The sequence below is a fragment of the Rhinoderma darwinii genome, unplaced genomic scaffold (assembly GCF_050947455.1).
Source record: "Rhinoderma darwinii isolate aRhiDar2 unplaced genomic scaffold, aRhiDar2.hap1 Scaffold_2735, whole genome shotgun sequence".
NCBI classification, from domain to species: Eukaryota; Metazoa; Chordata; class Amphibia; order Anura; family Rhinodermatidae; genus Rhinoderma; species Rhinoderma darwinii.
In genome coordinates this window covers 11568-35152 of record NW_027463028.1, presented here as the reverse complement: position 1 = coordinate 35152, position 23585 = coordinate 11568, and the positions used below count along the sequence as shown (strand labels likewise).

Genomic DNA, 23585 nt, shown 5'->3' with positions numbered 1-23585 from the left:
CATCATCATCACTACTCCCACCATCATCATCATCACTACTCCCACCATCATCATCATCACTACTCCCACCACCATCACTACTCCCACCATCATCATCACTACTCCCACCACCATCATCATCACTACTCCCACCATCATCATCACTACTCCCACCACCATCACTACTCCCACCATCATCACTACTCCCACCATCATCACTACTCCCACCATCATCACTACTCCCACCATCATCATTATCAGTAAACCCTGCAGCTCTGGACGCGGGTTATAATCCGGAGGCTCGTGCCATTAGGACACACACGGAGCAGAGCAGCTCATTCAGTGGCAGCCGGCTGGTAATCATGTCCGCTCCGAGTGCCGTCTATGATTGACAGGTCTGATGTTCTCGTCCGGCAGCACAGACACAGACCCTCTGCGTGTACTGCAGAGCTCAACGCGCTCAGTCCCGGTAACCATAGTGTAGACGAAACCTGAGACCGCGAGCGGCTGGGGCGGAGATTGGTCTCACCTCTTGTCCGGACAGGTAGTACGCCGCCAGCAAGCCGCCGATGAAGCGGATATTCACCTCAAATACCGACACCTCCGAATTCTGAAAAGCAACGGAACAGATCTATGAAAGACGGGAACTAGGAAGCAGTATCATTCAGTCACCAGTAGGAGGCACTGCAGCTTTCATACAATGTGCTGCATTCTGGACATTAGGGCCACATGCTTCTTGCTCCACAGGCGACACCCGGGACGCGCTCCACAGGCGACACCCGGGACGCGCTCCACAGGCGACACCCGGGACGCGCTCCACAGGCGACACCCGGGACGCGCTCCACAGGCGACACCCGGGACACGCTCCACAGGCGACACGCTCCACAGGCGACACCCGGGACACGCTCCACAGGAGACACCCGGGACACGCTCCACAGGCGACACGCTCCACAGGCGACACCCGGGACACGCTCCACAGGCGACACCCGGGACACGCTCCACAGGCGACACCCGGGACACGCTCCACAGGCGACACCCGGGACACGCTCCACAGGCGACACCCGGGACACGCTCCACAGGCGACACCCGGGACACGCTCCACAGGCGACACCCGGGATATGCTCCATACTGAACCAAACTAAGGCCGGAGTTGCGGCTGCGGTTTCACCCTTGTGTTCTGTGTGGCTCTGCCGGGCACCATGTTGTGGGCTGGGGGCCCGGTTTCTGCCTCAATAGTACTTGGTATATAATTGTTACGGTATGAATGTTGTAGTTGGGCAATGAACGCGGCCCCCGTTATAATGTCTGCCCCTTGATATTCCCTCCTCTACGAGCGGCCGCTCAGGGGGTTCATGGAATAGATTTCCTTTGGTAATGATCTTGTGCTCGTATTTTTACTTGTAATATTGAAATTTGAAAAATAAAACCTTGTGTTGTGTCCGGGAGCGACCGCCGCACGCCATGGAGGTCCTGTGTGACCAGCGCCAGTCCCGCCACCTCCGAGCTGCGGGGACGTTATTACTATCTGATTATAAGAAGGCGACGGCGGCCGGACGAGGATCAGCACTCACCACCCCGAAGTCCAGATTGTTGGTCACCCACTCTTGTCCATCGCGGAATTCATCCAGGAGCCCCATGATGTAGAGGGTGTCCAGGGCGTCCACGATGGTGGCCCCCATCTGCGAGTTCCCTGTGGCAGGAGCATAACAAGGGGTTAACAGGAGCTCTGATGTTGGGGAGACAGATGCCCGGTGATGCCAGGCAGGAGCTAGGCCCTGGAGGGGTCAATCACCCGGGATCCCTCTCTCTGCAGAGGTGCATTACCTGATGCTGCCACAGGGGGCAGCACTGGCTGGCAGGTACAATGATCGGCACTCACTAAAGCTGCTCAAACACATTGTAATAAGTGCGAGGCGTCACCACGGCTGATGTGAGGAGGGCCCGCCGTCCTGGAGGGCCCCTCAGCTCCTGACATGGCCGAGGACAGAGAACTACACAGTCTCCTTTCTACTGGAAATAAAACTTAAGTATCTGCAACTTTCTAATATATCTTGTTTCATTTCCTCACCCATTTCAAAATCTCTGCTTGCTGTACATGGAAACGAACATTCTTGTCTACAGAGCTCAGTGTTTGCTACAATGTGTCCAATGAAGGCAACGTCTGAGCTGGACGGATACATTGTAACAAACAGAACAGCAGAGAGATCGGTGCTGCGGATGTGTCAGAACCCATCAGCTGTGTGAGCAGGACACGGTCAGGATGGGTTTCCAGCATCTGTATATAAATAATGGTTCTATTCACAGGCAGCAAGCGTAGATCTCGAGGAATTAAGACACAAACTCTGTTAGAAAGTTGCAGAACTTTTCATTATACAAAGCTCCCGTGATTAAACGTTCTGCTCAGTGGCTTTACTGTGTAGAATGTGACAGGACGAGGTGACGTTACCCAGAATCCCCGGCTGTGTAATAAATAATCAGCAGAACTCACCAAATATATTAGTGGAGTGGCCCTTCCTGGCGATCGGTTTGAGCTCATTGTGTCCCCAGCCGTACTGCTTGTAATTGTCCCAGGCGTGCTTCATCATCTGGAGGACGACATTGTAACGTTATATTATACAACCCCTCCTGTGCTGTAATATCATATAACCCCTCCTGTGCTGTAATATCATATAACCCCTCCTGTGCTGTAATATCATATAACCCCTCCTGTGCTGTAATATCATATAACCCCTCCTGTGCTGTAATATCATATAACCCCTCCTGTGCTGTAATATCATATAACTCCTCCTGTGCTGTAATATCATATATCTCCTCCTGTGCTGTAATATCATATAACTCCTCCTGTGCTGTAATATCATATAACCCCTCCTGTGCTGTAATATCATATAACCCCTCCTGTGCTGTAATATCATATAACGCCTCCTGTGCTGTAATATCATATAACTCCTCCTGTGCTGTAATATCATATATCTCCTCCTGTGCTGTAATATCATATATCCCCTCCTGTGCTGTAATATCATATAACTCCTCCTGTGCTGTAATATCATATAACGCCTCCTGTGCTGTAATATCATATAACTCCTCCTGTGCTGTAATATCATATATCCCCTCCTGTGCTGTAATATCATATAACTCCTCCTGTGCTGTAATATCATATAACCCCTCCTGTGCTGTAATATCATATATCTCCTCCTGTGCTGTAATATCATATAACCCCTCCTGTGCTGTAATATCATATAACTCCTCCTGTGCTGTAATATCATATAACTCCTCCTGTGCTGTAATATCATATAACCCCTCCTGTGCTGTAATATCATATAACCCCTCCTGTGCTGTAATATCATATAACTCCTCCTGTGCTGTAATATCATATAACCCCTCCTGTGCTGTAATATCATATAACTCCTCCTGTGCTGTAATATCATATAACTCCTCCTGTGCTGTAATATCATATAACCCCTCCTGTGCTGTAATATCATATATCTCCTCCTGTGCTGTAATATCATATAACGCCTCCTGTGCGGTGATATCATATAACCCCTCCTGTGCTGTAATATCATATAACCCCTCCTGTGCTGTAATATCATATATCTCCTCCTGTGCTGTAATATCATATAACTCCTCCTGTGCTGTAATATCATATAACTCCTCCTGTGCTGTAATATCATATAACCCCTCCTGTGCTGTAATATCATATAACTCCTCCTGTGCTGTAATATCATATAACCCCTCCTGTGCTGTAATATCATATAACTCCTCCTGTGCTGTAATATCATATAACTCCTCCTGTGCTGTAATATCATATATCTCCTCCTGTGCTGTAATATCATATAACGCCTCCTGTGCTGTAATATCATATATCTCCTCCTGCGCTGTAATATCATATATCTCCTCCTGTGCTGTAATATCATATAACTCCTCCTGTGCTGTAATATCATATAACCCCTCCTGTGCTGTAATATCATATAACCCCTCCTGTGCTGTAATATCATATAACCCCTCCTGTGCTGTAATATCATATAACCCCTCCTGTGCTGTAATATCATATAACGCCTCCTGTGCTGTAATATCATATAACCCCTCCTGTGCTGTAATATCATATATCTCCTCCTGTGCTGTAATATCATATAACGCCTCCTGTGCGGTGATATCATATAACCCCTCCTGTGCTGTAATATCATATAACCCCTCCTGTGCTGTAATATCATATATCTCCTCCTGTGCTGTAATATCATATAACTCCTCCTGTGCTGTAATATCATATAACTCCTCCTGTGCTGTAATATCATATAACCCCTCCTGTGCTGTAATATCATATAACTCCTCCTGTGCTGTAATATCATATATCTCCTCCTGTGCTGTAATATCATATAACTCCTCCTGTGCTGTAATATCATATAACCCCTCCTGTGCTGTAATATCATATATCTCCTCCTGTGCTGTAATATCATATAACGCCTCCTGTGCTGTAATATCATATAACTCCTCCTGTGCTGTAATATCATATAACTCCTCCTGTGCTGTAATATCATATAACTCCTCCTGTGCTGTAATATCATATAACCCCTCCTGCGCTGTAATATCATATATCTCCTCCTGCGCTGTAATATCATATATCTCCTCCTGTGCTGTAATATCATATAACTCCTCCTGTGCTGTAATATCATATAACCCCTCCTGTGCTGTAATATCATATAACTCCTCCTGTGCTGTAATATCATATAACTCCTCCTGTGCTGTAATATCATATAACCCCTCCTGTGCTGTAATATCATATAACTCCTCCTGTGCTGTAATATCATATAACCCCTCCTGTGCTGTAATATCATATAACCCCTCCTGTGCTGTAATATCATATAACCCCTCCTGTGCTGTAATATCATATATCTCCTCCTGTGCTGTAATATCATATAACTCCTCCTGTGCTGTAATATCATATAACCCTCCTGTGCTGTAATATCATATAACTCCTCCTGTGCTGTAATATCATATATCTCCTCCTGTGCTGTAATATCATATAACCCCTCCTGTGCTGTAATATCATATAACCCCTCCTGTGCTGTAATATCATATAACTCCTCCTGTGCTGTAATATCATATAACCCCTCCTGTGCTGTAATATCATATAACCCCTCCTGTGCTGTAATATCATATAACTCCTCCTGTGCTGTAATATCATATAACCCCTCCTGTGCTGTAATATCATATAACCCCTCCTGTGCTGTAATATCATATAACCCCTCCTGTGCTGTAATATCATATAACCCCTCCTGTGCTGTAATATCATATAACCCCTCCTGTGCTGTAATATCATATAACTCCTCCTGTGCTGTAATATCATATAACTCCTCCTGTGCTGTAATATCATATATCTCCTCCTGTGCTGTAATATCATATAACTCCTCCTGTGCTGTAATATCATATAACTCCTCCTGTGCTGTAATATCATATAACTCCTCCTGTGCTGTAATATCATATAACTCCTCCTGTGCTGTAATATCATATAACTCCTCCTGTGCTGTAATATCATATAACTCCTCCTGTGCTGTAATATCATATAACCCCTCCTGTGCTGTAATATCATATAACCCCTCCTGTGCTGTAATATCATATAACCCCTCCTGTGCTGTAATATCATATAACTCCTCCTGTGCTGTAATATCATATAACTCCTCCTGTGCTGTAATATCATATAACTCCTCCTGTGCTGTAATATCATATAACTCCTCCTGTGCTGTAATATCATATAACCCCTCCTGTGCTGTAATATCATATAACCCCTCCTGTGCTGTAATATCATATAACTCCTCCTGTGCTGTAATATCATATAACCCCTCCTGTGCTGTAATATCATATAACCCCTCCTGTGCTGTAATATCATATAACTCCTCCTGTGCTGTAATATCATATAACTCCTCCTGTGCTGTAATATCATATAACTCCTCCTGTGCTGTAATATCATATAACTCCTCCTGTGCTGTAATATCATATAACTCCTCCTGTGCTGTAATATCATATAACTCCTCCTGTGCTGTAATATCATATAACCCCTCCTGTGCTGTAATATCATATAACCCCTCCTGTGCTGTAATATCATATAACTCCTCCTGTGCTGTAATATCATATAACTCCTCCTGTGCTGTAATATCATATAACTCCTCCTGTGCTGTAATATCATATATCTCCTCCTGTGCTGTAATATCATATAACTCCTCCTGTGCTGTAATATCATATAACTCCTCCTGTGCTGTAATATCATATATCTCCTCCTGTGCTGTAATATCATATAACTCCTCCTGTGCTGTAATATCATATAACTCCTCCTGTGCTGTAATATCATATAACTCCTCCTGTGCTGTAATATCATATAACTCCTCCTGTGCTGTAATATCATATATCTCCTCCTGTGCTGTAATATCATATAACCCCTCCTGTGCTGTAATATCATATAACTCCTCCTGTGCTGTAATATCATATAACTCCTCCTGTGCTGTAATATCATATATCTCCTCCTGTGCTGTAATATCATATAACTCCTCCTGTGCTGTAATATCATATAACTCCTCCTGTGCTGTAATATCATATAACCCCTCCTGTGCTGTAATATCATATATCTCCTCCTGTGCTGTAATATCATATAACCCCTCCTGTGCTGTAATATCATATAACTCCTCCTGTGCTGTAATATCATATAACCCCTCCTGTGCTGTAATATCATATAACCCCTCCTGTGCTGTAATATCATATAACCCCTCCTGTGCTGTAATATCATATAACTCCTCCTGTGCTGTAATATCATATAACTCCTCCTGTGCTGTAATATCATATAACTCCTCCTGTGCTGTAATATCATATAACCCCTCCTGTGCTGTAATATCATATAACCCCTCCTGTGCTGTAATATCATATAACCCCTCCTGTGCTGTAATATCATATAACTCCTCCTGTGCTGTAATATCATATAACCCCTCCTGTGCTGTAATATCATATAACTCCTCCTGTGCTGTAATATCATATAACTCCTCCTGTGCTGTAATATCATATAACTCCTCCTGTGCTGTAATATCATATAACCCCTCCTGTGCTGTAATATCATATAACTCCTCCTGTGCTGTAATATCATATATCTCCTCCTGTGCTGTAATATCATATAACTCCTCCTGTGCTGTAATATCATATAACCCCTCCTGTGCTGTAATATCATATATCTCCTCCTGTGCTGTAATATCATATAACTCCTCCTGTGCTGTAATATCATATAACTCCTCCTGTGCTGTAATATCATATAACTCCTCCTGTGCTGTAATATCATATAACTCCTCCTGTGCTGTAATATCATATAACTCCTCCTGTGCTGTAATATCATATAACTCCTCCTGTGCTGTAATATCATATAACTCCTCCTGTGCTGTAATATCATATAACCCCTCCTGTGCTGTAATATCATATAACCCCTCCTGTGCTGTAATATCATATAACTCCTCCTGTGCTGTAATATCATATAACCCCTCCTGTGCTGTAATATCATATAACCCCTCCTGTGCTGTAATATCATATAACTCCTCCTGTGCTGTAATATCATATAACTCCTCCTGTGCTGTAATATCATATAACTCCTCCTGTGCTGTAATATCATATAACCCCTCCTGTGCTGTAATATCATATAACGCCTCCTGTGCTGTAATATCATATAACTCCTCCTGTGCTGTAATATCATATAACTCCTCCTGTGCTGTAATATCATATAACCCCTCCTGTGCTGTAATATCATATAACCCCTCCTGTGCTGTAATATCATATAACCCCTCCTGTGCTGTAATATCATATAACTCCTCCTGTGCTGTAATATCATATAACCCCTCCTGTGCTGTAATATCATATAACCCCTCCTGTGCTGTAATATCATATATCTCCTCCTGTGCTGTAATATCATATAACCCCTCCTGTGCTGTAATATCATATATCTCCTCCTGTGCTGTAATATCATATAACTCCTCCTGTGCTGTAATATCATATAACCCCTCCTGTGCTGTAATATCATATAACCCCTCCTGTGCTGTAATATCATATATCTCCTCCTGTGCTGTAATATCATATAACCCCTCCTGTGCTGTAATATCATATAACCCCTCCTGTGCTGTAATATCATATAACCCCTCCTGTGCTGTAATATCATATAACCCCTCCTGTGCTGTAATATCATATATCCCCTCCTGTGCTGTAATATCATATAACTCCTCCTGTGCTGTAATATCATATAACTCCTCCTGTGCTGTAATATCATATAACCCCTCCTGTGCTGTAATATCATATAACCCCTCCTGTGCTGTAATATCATATAACCCCTCCTGTGCTGTAATATCATATAACTCCTCCTGTGCTGTAATATCATATAACTCCTCCTGTGCTGTAATATCATATAACTCCTCCTGTGCTGTAATATCATATAACCCCTCCTGTGCTGTAATATCATATAACTCCTCCTGTGCTGTAATATCATATAACTCCTCCTGTGCTGTAATATCATATAACCCCTCCTGTGCTGTAATATCATATAACCCCTCCTGTGCTGTAATATCATATATCTCCTCCTGTGCTGTAATATCATATAACCCCTCCTGTGCTGTAATATCATATAACCCCTCCTGTGCTGTAATATCATATAACTCCTCCTGTGCTGTAATATCATATAACTCCTCCTGTGCTGTAATATCATATAACCCCTCCTGTGCTGTAATATCATATAACCCCTCCTGTGCTGTAATATCATATAACCCCTCCTGTGCTGTAATATCATATATCTCCTCCTGTGCTGTAATATCATATAACCCCTCCTGTGCTGTAATATCATATAACCCCTCCTGTGCTGTAATATCATATAACCCCTCCTGTGCTGTAATATCATATAACCCCTCCTGTGCTGTAATATCATATAACCCCTCCTGTGCTGTAATATCATATAACGCCTCCTGTGCTGTAATATCATATAACTCCTCCTGTGCTGTAATATCATATAACTCCTCCTGTGCTGTAATATCATATAACCCCTCCTGTGCTGTAATATCATATATCTCCTCCTGTGCTGTAATATCATATAACCCCTCCTGTGCTGTAATATCATATAACCCCTCCTGTGCTGTAATATCATATAACCCCTCCTGTGCTGTAATATCATATATCTCCTCCTGTGCTGTAATATCATATAACTCCTCCTGTGCTGTAATATCATATAACCCCTCCTGTGCTGTAATATCATATAACTCCTCCTGTGCTGTAATATCATATAACTCCTCCTGTGCTGTAATATCATATAACTCCTCCTGTGCTGTAATATCATATATCTCCTCCTGTGCTGTAATATCATATAACCCCTCCTGTGCTGTAATATCATATAACCCCTCCTGTGCTGTAATATCATATAACTCCTCCTGTGCTGTAATATCATATAACCCCTCCTGTGCTGTAATATCATATAACCCCTCCTGTGCTGTAATATCATATAACTCCTCCTGTGCTGTAATATCATATAACTCCTCCTGTGCTGTAATATCATATATCTCCTCCTGTGCTGTAATATCATATAACTCCTCCTGTGCTGTAATATCATATATCTCCTCCTGTGCTGTAATATCATATATCTCCTCCTGTGCTGTAATATCATATAACCCCTCCTGTGCTGTAATATCATATAACTCCTCCTGTGCTGTAATATCATATAACCCCTCCTGTGCTGTAATATCATATATCTCCTCCTGTGCTGTAATATCATATAACCCCTCCTGTGCTGTAATATCATATAACCCCTCCTGTGCTGTAATATCATATAACCCCTCCTGTGCTGTAATATCATATAACTCCTCCTGTGCTGTAATATCATATAACTCCTCCTGTGCTGTAATATCATATATCTCCTCCTGTGCTGTAATATCATATAACTCCTCCTGTGCTGTAATATCATATAACTCCTCCTGTGCTGTAATATCATATAACCCCTCCTGTGCTGTAATATCATATAACCCCTCCTGTGCTGTAATATCATATAACCCCTCCTGTGCTGTAATATCATATAACTCCTCCTGCGCTGTAATATCATATATCTCCTCCTGCGCTGTAATATCATATAACCCCTCCTGCGCTGTAATATCATATAACTCCTCCTGTGCTGTAATATCATATAACTCCTCCTGTGCTGTAATATCATATAACCCCTCCTGTGCTGTAATATCATATAACCCCTCCTGTGCTGTAATATCATATAACCCCTCCTGTGCAGTAATATCATATATCTCCTCCTGTGCTGTAATATCATATAACTCCTCCTGTGCTGTAATATCATATAACCCCTCCTGTGCTGTAATATCATATAACCCCTCCTGTGCTGTAATATCATATAACTCCTCCTGTGCTGTAATATCATATAACCCCTCCTGTGCTGTAATATCATATAACTCCTCCTGTGCTGTAATATCATATAACTCCTCCTGTGCTGTAATATCATATAACTCCTCCTGTGCTGTAATATCATATATCCCCTCCTGTGCTGTAATATCATATAACTCCTCCTGTGCTGTAATATCATATAACTCCTCCTGTGCTGTAATATCATATAACCCCTCCTGTGCTGTAATATCATATATCTCCTCCTGTGCTGTAATATCATATAACTCCTCCTGTGCTGTAATATCATATAACTCCTCCTGTGCTGTAATATCATATATCTCCTCCTGTGCTGTAATATCATATAACTCCTCCTGTGCTGTAATATCATATAACCCCTCCTGTGCTGTAATATCATATATCTCCTCCTGTGCTGTAATATCATATAACTCCTCCTGTGCTGTAATATCATATAACTCCTCCTGTGCTGTAATATCATATAACCCCTCCTGTGCTGTAATATCATATAACCCCTCCTGTGCTGTAATATCATATAACCCCTCCTGTGCTGTAATATCATATAACTCCTCCTGTGCTGTAATATCATATAACTCCTCCTGTGCTGTAATATCATATAACCCCTCCTGTGCTGTAATATCATATAACTCCTCCTGTGCTGTAATATCATATAACCCCTCCTGTGCTGTAATATCATATAACTCCTCCTGTGCTGTAATATCATATATCTCCTCCTGTGCTGTAATATCATATAACCCCTCCTGTGCTGTAATATCATATAACCCCTCCTGTGCTGTAATATCATATAACCCCTCCTGTGCTGTAATATCATATAACCCCTCCTGTGCTGTAATATCATATAACCCCTCCTGTGCTGTAATATCATATAACTCCTCCTGTGCTGTAATATCATATATCTCCTCCTGTGCTGTAATATCATATAACTCCTCCTGTGCTGTAATATCATATAACTCCTCCTGTGCTGTAATATCATATAACCCCTCCTGTGCTGTAATATCATATAACCCCTCCTGTGCTGTAATATCATATAACTCCTCCTGTGCTGTAATATCATATAACCCCTCCTGTGCTGTAATATCATATAACCCCTCCTGTGCTGTAATATCATATAACCCCTCCTGTGCTGTAATATCATATATCTCCTCCTGTGCTGTAATATCATATATCTCCTCCTGTGCTGTAATATCATATAACCCCTCCTGTGCTGTAATATCATATAACTCCTCCTGTGCTGTAATATCATATAACCCCTCCTGTGCTGTAATATCATATAACTCCTCCTGTGCTGTAATATCATATAACTCCTCCTGTGCTGTAATATCATATAACTCCTCCTGTGCTGTAATATCATATAACGCCTCCTGTGCTGTAATATCATATAACCCCTCCTGTGCTGTAATATCATATAACCCCTCCTGTGCTGTAATATCATATAACTCCTCCTGTGCTGTAATATCATATATCTCCTCCTGTGCTGTAATATCATATAACTCCTCCTGTGCTGTAATATCATATAACTCCTCCTGTGCTGTAATATCATATAACTCCTCCTGTGCTGTAATATCATATAACCCCTCCTGTGCTGTAATATCATATAACTCCTCCTGTGCTGTAATATCATATAACTCCTCCTGTGCTGTAATATCATATAACTCCTCCTGTGCTGTAATATCATATAACCCCTCCTGTGCTGTAATATCATATAACTCCTCCTGTGCTGTAATATCATATAACCCCTCCTGTGCTGTAATATCATATATCTCCTCCTGTGCTGTAATATCATATAACCCCTCCTGTGCTGTAATATCATATAACCCCTCCTGTGCTGTAATATCATATAACCCCTCCTGTGCTGTAATATCATATAACCCCTCCTGTGCTGTAATATCATATAACCCCTCCTGTGCTGTAATATCATATAACCCCTCCTGCGCTGTAATATCATATAACCCCTCCTGCGCTGTAATATCATATAACCCCTCCTGCGCTGTAATATCATATAACCCCTCCTGTGCTGTAATATCATATATCTCCTCCTGTGCTGTAATATCATATAACCCCTCCTGCGCTGTAATATCATATAACTCCTCCTGCGCTGTAATATCATATATCTCCTCCTGTGCTGTAATATCATATATCTCCTCCTGTGCTGTAATATCATATAACTCCTCCTGTGCTGTAATATCATATAACCCCTCCTGTGCTGTAATATCATATAACCCCTCCTGTGCTGTAATATCATATAACCCCTCCTGTGCTGTAATATCATATAACTCCTCCTGTGCTGTAATATCATATAACCCCTCCTGTGCTGTAATATCATATAACCCCTCCTGCGCTGTAATATCATATAACCCCTCCTGTGCTGTAATATCATATAACTCCTCCTGTGCTGTAATATCATATAACCCCTCCTGTGCTGTAATATCATATAACTCCTCCTGTGCTGTAATATCATATAACCCCTCCTGTGCTGTAATATCATATAACCCCTCCTGTGCTGTAATATCATATAACCCCTCCTGTGCTGTAATATCATATAACCCCTCCTGTGCTGTAATATCATATAACTCCTCCTGTGCTGTAATATCATATATCTCCTCCTGTGCTGTAATATCATATAACTCCTCCTGTGCTGTAATATCATATAACTCCTCCTGTGCTGTAATATCATATAACCCCTCCTGTGCTGTAATATCATATAACCCCTCCTGTGCTGTAATATCATATAACTCCTCCTGTGCTGTAATATCATATAACTCCTCCTGTGCTGTAATATCATATAACCCCTCCTGTGCTGTAATATCATATAACCCCTCCTGTGCTGTAATATCATATAACTCCTCCTGTGCTGTAATATCATATAACCCCTCCTGTGCTGTAATATCATATATCTCCTCCTGTGCTGTAATATCATATATCTCCTCCTGTGCTGTAATATCATATATCTCCTCCTGTGCTGTAATATCATATAACCCCTCCTGTGCTGTAATATCATATAACCCCTCCTGTGCTGTAATATCATATAACTCCTCCTGTGCTGTAATATCATATAACCCCTCCTGTGCTGTAATATCATATAACTCCTCCTGTGCTGTAATATCATATAACTCCTCCTGTGCTGTAATATCATATATCCCTTCCTGTGCTGTAATATCATATAACCCCTCCTGTGCTGTAATATCATATAACTCCTCCTGTGCTGTAATATCATATAACCCCTCCTGTGCTGTAATATCATATAACTCCTCCTGTGCTGTAATATCATATAACCCCTCCTGTGCTGTAATATCATATATCTCCTCCTGTGCTGTAATATCATATATCTCCTCCTGTGCTGTAATATCATATAACCCCTCCTGTGCTGTAATATCATATAACCCCTCCTGTGCTGTAATATCATATAACTCCTCCTGTGCTGTAATATCATATAACTCCTCCTGTGCTGTAATATCATATAACTCCTCCTGTGCTGTAATATCATATAACCCCTCCTGTGCTGTAATATCATATATCTCCTCCTGTGCTGTAATATCATATAACCCCTCCTGTGCTGTAATATCATATAACCCCTCCTGTGCTGTAATATCATATAACCCCTCCTGTGCTGTAATATCATATATCTCCTCCTGTGCTGTAATATCATATAACCCCTCCTGTGCTGTAATATCATATAACTCCTCCTGTGCTGTAATATCATATAACCCCTCCTGTGCTGTAATATCATATAACCCCTCCTGTGCTGTAATATCATATAACCCCTCCTGTGCTGTAATATCATATATCTCCTCCTGTGCTGTAATATCATATAACCCCTCCTGTGCTGTAATATCATATAACTCCTCCTGTGCTGTAATATCATATAACTCCTCCTGTGCTGTAATATCATATAACCCCTCCTGTGCTGTAATATCATATAACCCCTCCTGTGCTGTAATATCATATAACCCCTCCTGTGCTGTAATATCATATAACCCCTCCTGTGCTGTAATATCATATAACCCCTCCTGTGCTGTAATATCATATAACGCCTCCTGTGCTGTAATATCATATAACTCCTCCTGTGCTGTAATATCATATAACTCCTCCTGTGCTGTAATATCATATAACCCCTCCTGTGCTGTAATATCATATAACTCCTCCTGTGCTGTAATATCATATAACCCCTCCTGTGCTGTAATATCATATAACTCCTCCTGTGCTGTAATATCATATAACCCCTCCTGTGCTGTAATATCATATAACTCCTCCTGTGCTGTAATATCATATAACCCCTCCTGTGCTGTAATATCATATAACCCCTCCTGTGCTGTAATATCATATAACCCCTCCTGTGCTGTAATATCATATAACTCCTCCTGTGCTGTAATATCATATAACCCCTCCTGTGCTGTAATATCATATAACCCCTCCTGTGCTGTAATATCATATAACTCCTCCTGTGCTGTAATATCATATAACTCCTCCTGCGCTGTAATATCATATAACTCCTCCTGTGCTGTAATATCATATAACTCCTCCTGTGCTGTAATATCATATAACTCCTCCTGTGCTGTAATATCATATAACTCCTCCTGTGCTGTAATATCATATAACTCCTCCTGTGCTGTAATATCATATAACTCCTCCTGTGCTGTAATATCATATAACCCCTCCTGTGCTGTAATATCATATAACTCCTCCTGTGCTGTAATATCATATAACCCCTCCTGTGCTGTAATATCATATAACTCCTCCTGTGCTGTAATATCATATAACTCCTCCTGTGCTGTAATATCATATATCTCCTCCTGTGCTGTAATATCATATAACCCCTCCTGTGCTGTAATATCATATAACTCCTCCTGTGCTGTAATATCATATAACCCCTCCTGTGCTGTAATATCATATAACTCCTCCTGTGCTGTAATATCATATATCTCCTCCTGTGCTGTAATATCATATAACCCCTCCTGTGCTGTAATATCATATAACTCCTCCTGTGCTGTAATATCATATAACCCCTCCTGTGCTGTAATATCATATAACTCCTCCTGTGCTGTAATATCATATAACCCCTCCTGTGCTGTAATATCATATAACTCCTCCTGTGCTGTAATATCATATAACCCCTCCTGTGCTGTAATATCATATAACCCCTCCTGTGCTGTAATATCATATAACTCCTCCTGTGCTGTAATATCATATAACTCCTCCTGTGCTGTAATATCATATAACTCCTCCTGTGCTGTAATATCATATAACCCCTCCTGTGCTGTAATATCATATAACCCCTCCTGTGCTGTAATATCATATAACTCCTCCTGTGCTGTAATATCATATAACCCCTCCTGTGCTGTAATATCATATAACCCCTCCTGTGCTGTAATATCATATAACCCCTCCTGTGCTGTAATATCATATAACCCCTCCTGTGCTGTAATATCATATAACTCCTCCTGTGCTGTAATATCATATATCTCCTCCTGTGCTGTAATATCATATAACCCCTCCTGTGCTGTAATATCATATAACCCCTCCTGTGCTGTAATATCATATATCTCCTCCTGTGCTGTAATATCATATATCCCCTCCTGTGCTGTAATATCATATAACTCCTCCTGTGCTGTAATATCATATAACCCCTCCTGTGCTGTAATATCATATAACTCCTCCTGTGCTGTAATATCATATAACCCCTCCTGTGCTGTAATATCATATAACTCCTCCTGTGCTGTAATATCATATAACTCCTCCTGTGCTGTAATATCATATAACTCCTCCTGTGCTGTAATATCATATAACTCCTCCTGTGCTGTAATATCATATATCTCCTCCTGTGCTGTAATATCATATAACCCCTCCTGTGCTGTAATATCATATAACCCCTCCTGTGCTGTAATATCATATAACTCCTCCTGTGCTGTAATATCATATAACTCCTCCTGTGCTGTAATATCATATATCTCCTCCTGTGCTGTAATATCATATAACTCCTCCTGTGCTGTAATATCATATATCTCCTCCTGTGCTGTAATATCATATAACTCCTCCTGTGCTGTAATATCATATAACCCCTCCTGTGCTGTAATATCATATAACTCCTCCTGTGCTGTAATATCATATAACCCCTCCTGTGCTGTAATATCATATAACCCCTCCTGTGCTGTAATATCATATAACTCCTCCTGCGCTGTAATATCATATAACCCCTCCTGTGCTGTAATATCATATAACCCCTCCTGTGCTGTAATATCATATAACCCCTCCTGTGCTGTAATATCATATAACCCCTCCTGTGCTGTAATATCATATAACTCCTCCTGTGCTGTAATATCATATAACCCCTCCTGTGCTGTAATATCATATAACTCCTCCTGCGCTGTAATATCATATAACTCCTCCTGTGCTGTAATATCATATAACTCCTCCTGTGCTGTAATATCATATATCTCCTCCTGTGCTGTAATATCATATAACCCCTCCTGTAATATCATATAACTCCTCCTGTGCTGTAATATCATATAACTCCTCCTGTGCTGTAATATCATATAACTCCTCCTGTGCTGTAATATCATATAACCCCTCCTGTGCTGTAATATCATATAACCCCTCCTGTGCTGTAATATCATATAACTCCTCCTGTGCTGTAATATCATATATCTCCTCCTGTGCTGTAATATCATATAACCCCTCCTGTGCTGTAATATCATATAACCCCTCCTGTGCTGTAATATCATATAACTCCTCCTGTGCTGTAATATCATATAACCCCTCCTGTGCTGTAATATCATATAACCCCTCCTGTGCTGTAATATCATATAACCCCTCCTGTGCTGTAATATCATATAACGCCTCCTGTGCTGTAATATCATATAACTCCTCCTGTGCTGTAATATCATATAACCCCTCCTGTGCTGTAATATCATATAACTCCTCCTGTGCTGTAATATCATATAACCCCTCCTGTGCTGTAATATCATATAACTCCTCCTGTGCTGTAATATCATATAACCCCTCCTGTGCTGTAATATCATATAACCCCTCCTGTGCTGTAATATCATATAACTCCTCCTGTGCTGTAATATCATATATCTCCTCCTGTGCTGTAATATCATATATCTCCTCCTGTGCTGTAATATCATATAACTCCTCCTGTGCTGTAATATCATATATCTCCTCCTGTGCTGTAATATCATATAACCCCTCCTGTGCTGTAATATCATATAACCCCTCCTGTGCTGTAATATCATATAACTCCTCCTGTGCTGTAATATCATATAACCCCTCCTGTGCTGTAATATCATATAACCCCTCCTGTGCTGTAATATCATATAACTCCTCCTGTGCTGTAATATCATATAACCCCTCCTGTGCTGTAATATCATATAACCCCTCCTGTGCTGTAATATCATATAACTCCTCCTGTGCTGTAATATCATATAACTCCTCCTGTGCTGTAATATCATATAACCCCTCCTGTGCTGTAATATCATATAACCCCTCCTGTGCTGTAATATCATATAACCCCTCCTGTGCTGTAATATCATATAACTCCTCCTGTGCTGTAATATCATATAACCCCTCCTGTGCTGTAATATCATATAACCCCTCCTGTGCTGTAATATCATATAACTCCTCCTGTGCTGTAATATCATATATCTCCTCCTGTGCTGTAATATCATATAACTCCTCCTGTGCTGTAATATCATATAACCCCTCCTGTGCTGTAATATCATATAACTCCTCCTGTGCTGTAATATCATATAACCCCTCCTGTGCTGTAATATCATATAACCCCTCCTGTGCTGTAATATCATATAACCCCTCCTGTGCTGTAATATCATATAACCCCTCCTGTGCTGTAATATCATATAACCCCTCCTGTGCTGTAATATCATATAACCCCTCCTGTGCTGTAATATCATATAACTCCTCCTGTGCTGTAATATCATATATCTCCTCCTGTGCTGTAATATCATATAACCCCTCCTGTGCTGTAATATCATATAACTCCTCCTGTGCTGTAATATCATATAACCCCTCCTGTGCTGTAATATCATATAACTCCTCCTGTGCTGTAATATCATATAACTCCTCCTGTGCTGTAATATCATATAACCCCTCCTGTGCTGTAATATCATATAACTCCTCCTGTGCTGTAATATCATATATCTCCTCCTGTGCTGTAATATCATATAACTCCTCCTGTGCTGTAATATCATATAACCCCTCCTGTGCTGTAATATCATATATCTCCTCCTGTGCTGTAATATCATATAACCCCTCCTGTGCTGTAATATCATATAACCCCTCCTGTGCTGTAATATCATATAACCCCTCCTGTGCTGTAATATCATATAACCCCTCCTGTGCTGTAATATCATATAACCCCTCCTGTGCTGTAATATCATATAACCCCTCCTGTGCTGTAATATCATATAACCCCTCCTGTGCTGTAATATCATATAACTCCTCCTGTGCTGTAATATCATATAACTCCTCCTGTGCTGTAATATCATATAACTCCTCCTGTGCTGTAATATCATATAACCCCTCCTGTGCTGTAATATCATATAACCCCTCCTGTGCTGTAATATCATATAACCCCTCCTGTGCTGTAATATCATATAACTCCTCCTGTGCTGTAATATCATATAACTCCTCCTGTGCTGTAATATCATATAACCCCTCCTGTGCTGTAATATCATATAACTCCTCCTGTGCTGTAATATCATATATCTCCTCCTGTGCTGTAATATCATATATCTCCTCCTGTGCTGTAATATCATATAACCCCTCCTGTGCTGTAATATCATATAACTCCTCCTGTGCTGTAATATCATATAACCCCTCCTGTGCTGTAATATCATATAACTCCTCCTGTGCTGTAATATCATATATCTCCTCCTGTGCTGTAATATCATATAACCCCTCCTGTGCTGTAATATCATATAACTCCTCCTGTGCTGTAATATCATATAACCCCTCCTGTGCTGTAATATCATATAACTCCTCCTGTGCTGTAATATCATATAACTCCTCCTGTGCTGTAATATCATATAACGCCTCCTGTGCTGTAATATCATATAACTCCTCCTGTGCTGTAATATCATATAACCCCTCCTGTGCTGTAATATCATATATCCCCTCCTGTGCTGTAATATCATATAACTCCTCCTGTGCTGTAATATCATATAACCCCTCCTGTGCTGTAATATCATATAACCCCTCCTGTGCTGTAATATCATATAACCCCTCCTGTGCTGTAATATCATATAACTCCTCCTGTGCTGTAATATCATATATCTCCTCCTGTGCTGTAATATCATATATCTCCTCCTGTGCTGTAATATCATATAACTCCTCCTGTGCTGTAATATCATATAACTCCTCCTGTGCTGTAATATCATATAACTCCTCCTGTGCTGTAATATCATATAACTCCTCCTGTGCTGTAATATCATATAACCCCTCCTGTGCTGTAATATCATATATCTCCTCCTGTGCTGTAATATCATATAACCCCTCCTGTGCTGTAATATCATATAACCCCTCCTGTGCTGTAATATCATATAACCCCTCCTGTGCTGTAATATCATATAACCCCTCCTGTGCTGTAATATCATATAACCCCTCCTGTGCTGTAATATCATATATCTCCTCCTGTGCTGTAATATCATATAACTCCTCCTGTGCTGTAATATCATATAACTCCTCCTGTGCTGTAATATCATATATCTCCTCCTGTGCTGTAATATCATATATCTCCTCCTGTGCTGTAATATCATATAACTCCTCCTGTGCTGTAATATCATATAACTCCTCCTGTGCTGTAATATCATATAACTCCTCCTGTGCTGTAATATCATATAACCCCTCCTGTGCTGTAATATCATATAACCCCTCCTGTGCTGTAATATCATATAACCCCTCCTGTGCTGTAATATCATATAACTCCTCCTGTGCTGTAATATCATATAACTCCTCCTGTGCTGTAATATCATATAACTCCTCCTGTGCTGTAATATCATATAACTCCTCCTGTGCTGTAATATCATATAACCCCTCCTGTGCTGTAATATCATATAACCCCTCCTGTGCTGTAATATCATATAACCCCTCCTGTGCTGTAATATCATATAACCCCTCCTGTGCTGTAATATCATATAACGCCTCCTGTGCTGTAATATCATATAACCCCTCCTGTGCTGTAATATCATATAACCCCTCCTGTGCTGTAATATCATATAACTCCTCCTGTGCTGTAATATCATATAACTCCTCCTGTGCTGTAATATCATATAACCCCTCCTGTGCTGTAATATCATATAACTCCTCCTGTGCTGTAATATCATATAACTCCTCCTGTGCTGTAATATCATATAACCCCTCCTGTGCTGTAATATCATATAACCCCTCCTGTGCTGTAATATCATATATCTCCTCCTGTGCTGTAATATCATATAACTCCTCCTGTGCTGTAATATCATATAACCCCTCCTGTGCTGTAATATCATATATCTCCTCCTGTGCTGTAATATCATATAACCCCTCCTGTGCTGTAATATCATATAACTCCTCCTGTGCTGTAATATCATATAACTCCTCCTGTGCTGTAATATCATATAACGCCTCCTGTGCTGTAATATCATATAACGCCTCCTGTGCGGTGATATCATATAACGCCTCCTGTGCTGTAATATCATATAACTCCTCCTGTGCTGTAATATCATATAACCCCTCCTGTGCGGTGATATCATATAACGCCTCCTGTGCTGTAATATCATATAACCCCTCCTGTGCTGTAATATCATATAACCCCTCCTGTGCTGTAATATCATATATCTCCTCCTGTGCTGTAATATCATATAACCCCTCCTGTGCTGTAATATCATATAACCCCTCCTGTGCTGTAATATCATATAACTCCTCCTGTGCTGTAATATCATATAACCCCTCCTGTGCTGTAATATCATATAACTCCTCCTGTGCTGTAATATCATATAACTCCTCCTGTGCTGTAATATCATATAACTCCTCCTGTGCTGTAATATCATATAACCCCTCCTGTGCGGTGATATCATATAACCCCTCCTGTGCTGTAATATCATATAACCCCTCCTGTGCGGTGATATCATATAACCCCTCCTGTGCTGTAATATCATATAACCCCTCCTGTGCTGTAATATCATATAACTCCTCCTGTGCTGTAATATCATATAACCCCTCCTGTGCTGTAATATCATATAACTCCTCCTGTGCTGTAATATCATATAACCCCTCCTGTGCTGTAATATCATATATCTCCTCCTGTGCTGTAATATCATATAACTCCTCCTGTGCTGTAATATCATATAACTCCTCCTGTGCTGTAATATCATATAACTCCTCCTGTGCTGTAATATCATATAACCCCTCCTGTGCTGTAATATCATATAACTCCTCCTGTGCGGTGATATCATATAACGCCTCCTGTGCTGTAATATCATATAACCCCTCCTGTGCGGTGATATCATGACCGGGTGATGGGGGTACACCTGTGCTGTAGTATTGTGGCAGAGACCGCCATATTATTACATTCTCACAAGATGCCCCGCACCTCTTCTCTGCTGCCCGGCTGCCAGCTCTCGGCCTCCCCCTCCTCACAGCGCCCTATGACGGGCGGCAGCCACCACAGACCGCCCGCTGTGCTTGACGCCTCGTTAGGAAGAAAAGCTTTTAATTGCCATTAGGCAGAGCTGGGAGTGGTTGGCAGCGGCGCAGATTATCAGGTCGATGACGGGGGGGGGGGGGGGGGGGGGGATGGACGATGCAGCCGCGGAGAGCAGGGAACAGGCGCAGCACCTCCCCCAGAATCCTAGCCGTGAACCTGGAGATCTTATTATTCTAGTCAGACACTTGAGGTCCCTCCATCTCTTACACAGATAACAGGGGTGTCCACCACACACCTCATACTGTGCCCTAAACCTGCTCTCCAGCTGTGTCAGTCCTCACTGTAGGTCTGGTATTCTATTCCCTGAAAGTAACACTACATCTTAAAGGGCCAGTCCCGTCTTATAATCATTGTATAATTAATAGTTCTGCAGCTTTCTAATCTACGACGTTTAAATTCCTCTCTAGTTTAAAAGATTTCTGCTTGCTGGAAGTGAATGGAAACTAGACTTTATTTTTATTTTTTAAATCCAGAGGCTGAAAACCTTTCCTGACCTAGTACTGCTCACACAGAGGATGGGCTTGTTACAATGTATCATTGCAGGTAAAATGCATCAGTCTGGAGTCCAGCTCACAGAGAATTGTCCAGATACAATGTAACAAACCCTCCGCTGGGAGAAGTATTGGGTCTGTACAGGTTTCCAGCCTCTGTGTGTTTTAATTGGATCATTTTTACTTACACCCAGATTAGAAAGTGGCAGAACTGTTTATTATGCAATAAGTGCATCACCTCTCCGCATGCCCTAAAGCCTATGGACCGGATAGAGGGGGGTCCGTCACTATGTGCCAGAACAGAGAGCCGCTCCAGCGGACCCACGTGGACGACTATTCATTTGTGGCTGGCTGCAGGAGTCCTTGTCAGTTGGTTGTGTACATGGAGGACGGGGGTTGTCCCTGATCTCACCTCTTTGATCTTCTCCCGCTTCTCTCGGATGTCAGGGTCACCAGGGTCTCCGTTCTTCAGTTCGGGCAGGTTGGGGACCGGGGCGAGCGGCGCCGGCTGGTTCTCCTTCTTCTTGAGCTCCTCCAGCAGTTTGCTCTTCTCGGTCTGGATCTCGGCCTCGATCTCTTCTCGAGACTTCTTGAGCTTCTCCTTGGCTTCTTCGAGGGCTCGCTCATGGTCGGCTCGGATCTTGTTCCTCAGCTGCTCCTCCTCCTCCCTGCAGAAGAAGAACATGAGAGTCTGAGACGGTAACACACCGGCCTCCTGAGGAACAAGCCGTCTCTTAAAGGGCTCGTCCAGTCTAAGGTTAAATCACCGCATAAGGAAAAGTTCTGCACCCAATTTATTTCATGTAGAATTGCTCAACCATTTTCAAGACCTCTGCTTGCGGTTAGTGAATGAGAGCACCCTTGTTATAATTGTATTTATTCCAGGGGTCAGTATGGGATTTCAGCCTCTGCATGTAGAGATGAATGTTCCCGCTCTCTGACAGCAAACAGAGATCTTGAAATAAAAGCTATTCTGCAATGATGGAGCTTTACTTCTGGTTTAT

The 23585-nt window shown here is 41.5% G+C and overlaps 1 protein-coding gene across 1 annotated transcript; it reads right to left on the bottom strand.

Moving 5' to 3' along the window:
• Positions 1 to 439: 439 nt before the first annotated feature.
• LOC142703271 (mannosyl-oligosaccharide 1,2-alpha-mannosidase IB-like) lies at positions 440 to 23249 on the bottom strand (the record flags this gene model as incomplete). The annotated part of the gene is made up of 4 exons (XM_075848231.1): positions 440 to 589; positions 1551 to 1669; positions 2468 to 2564; positions 22994 to 23249. Coding segments are annotated over 4 exons (622 nt in total), but the record flags the coding sequence as incomplete, so codon positions are not given.
• Positions 23250 to 23585: the final 336 nt, after the last annotated feature.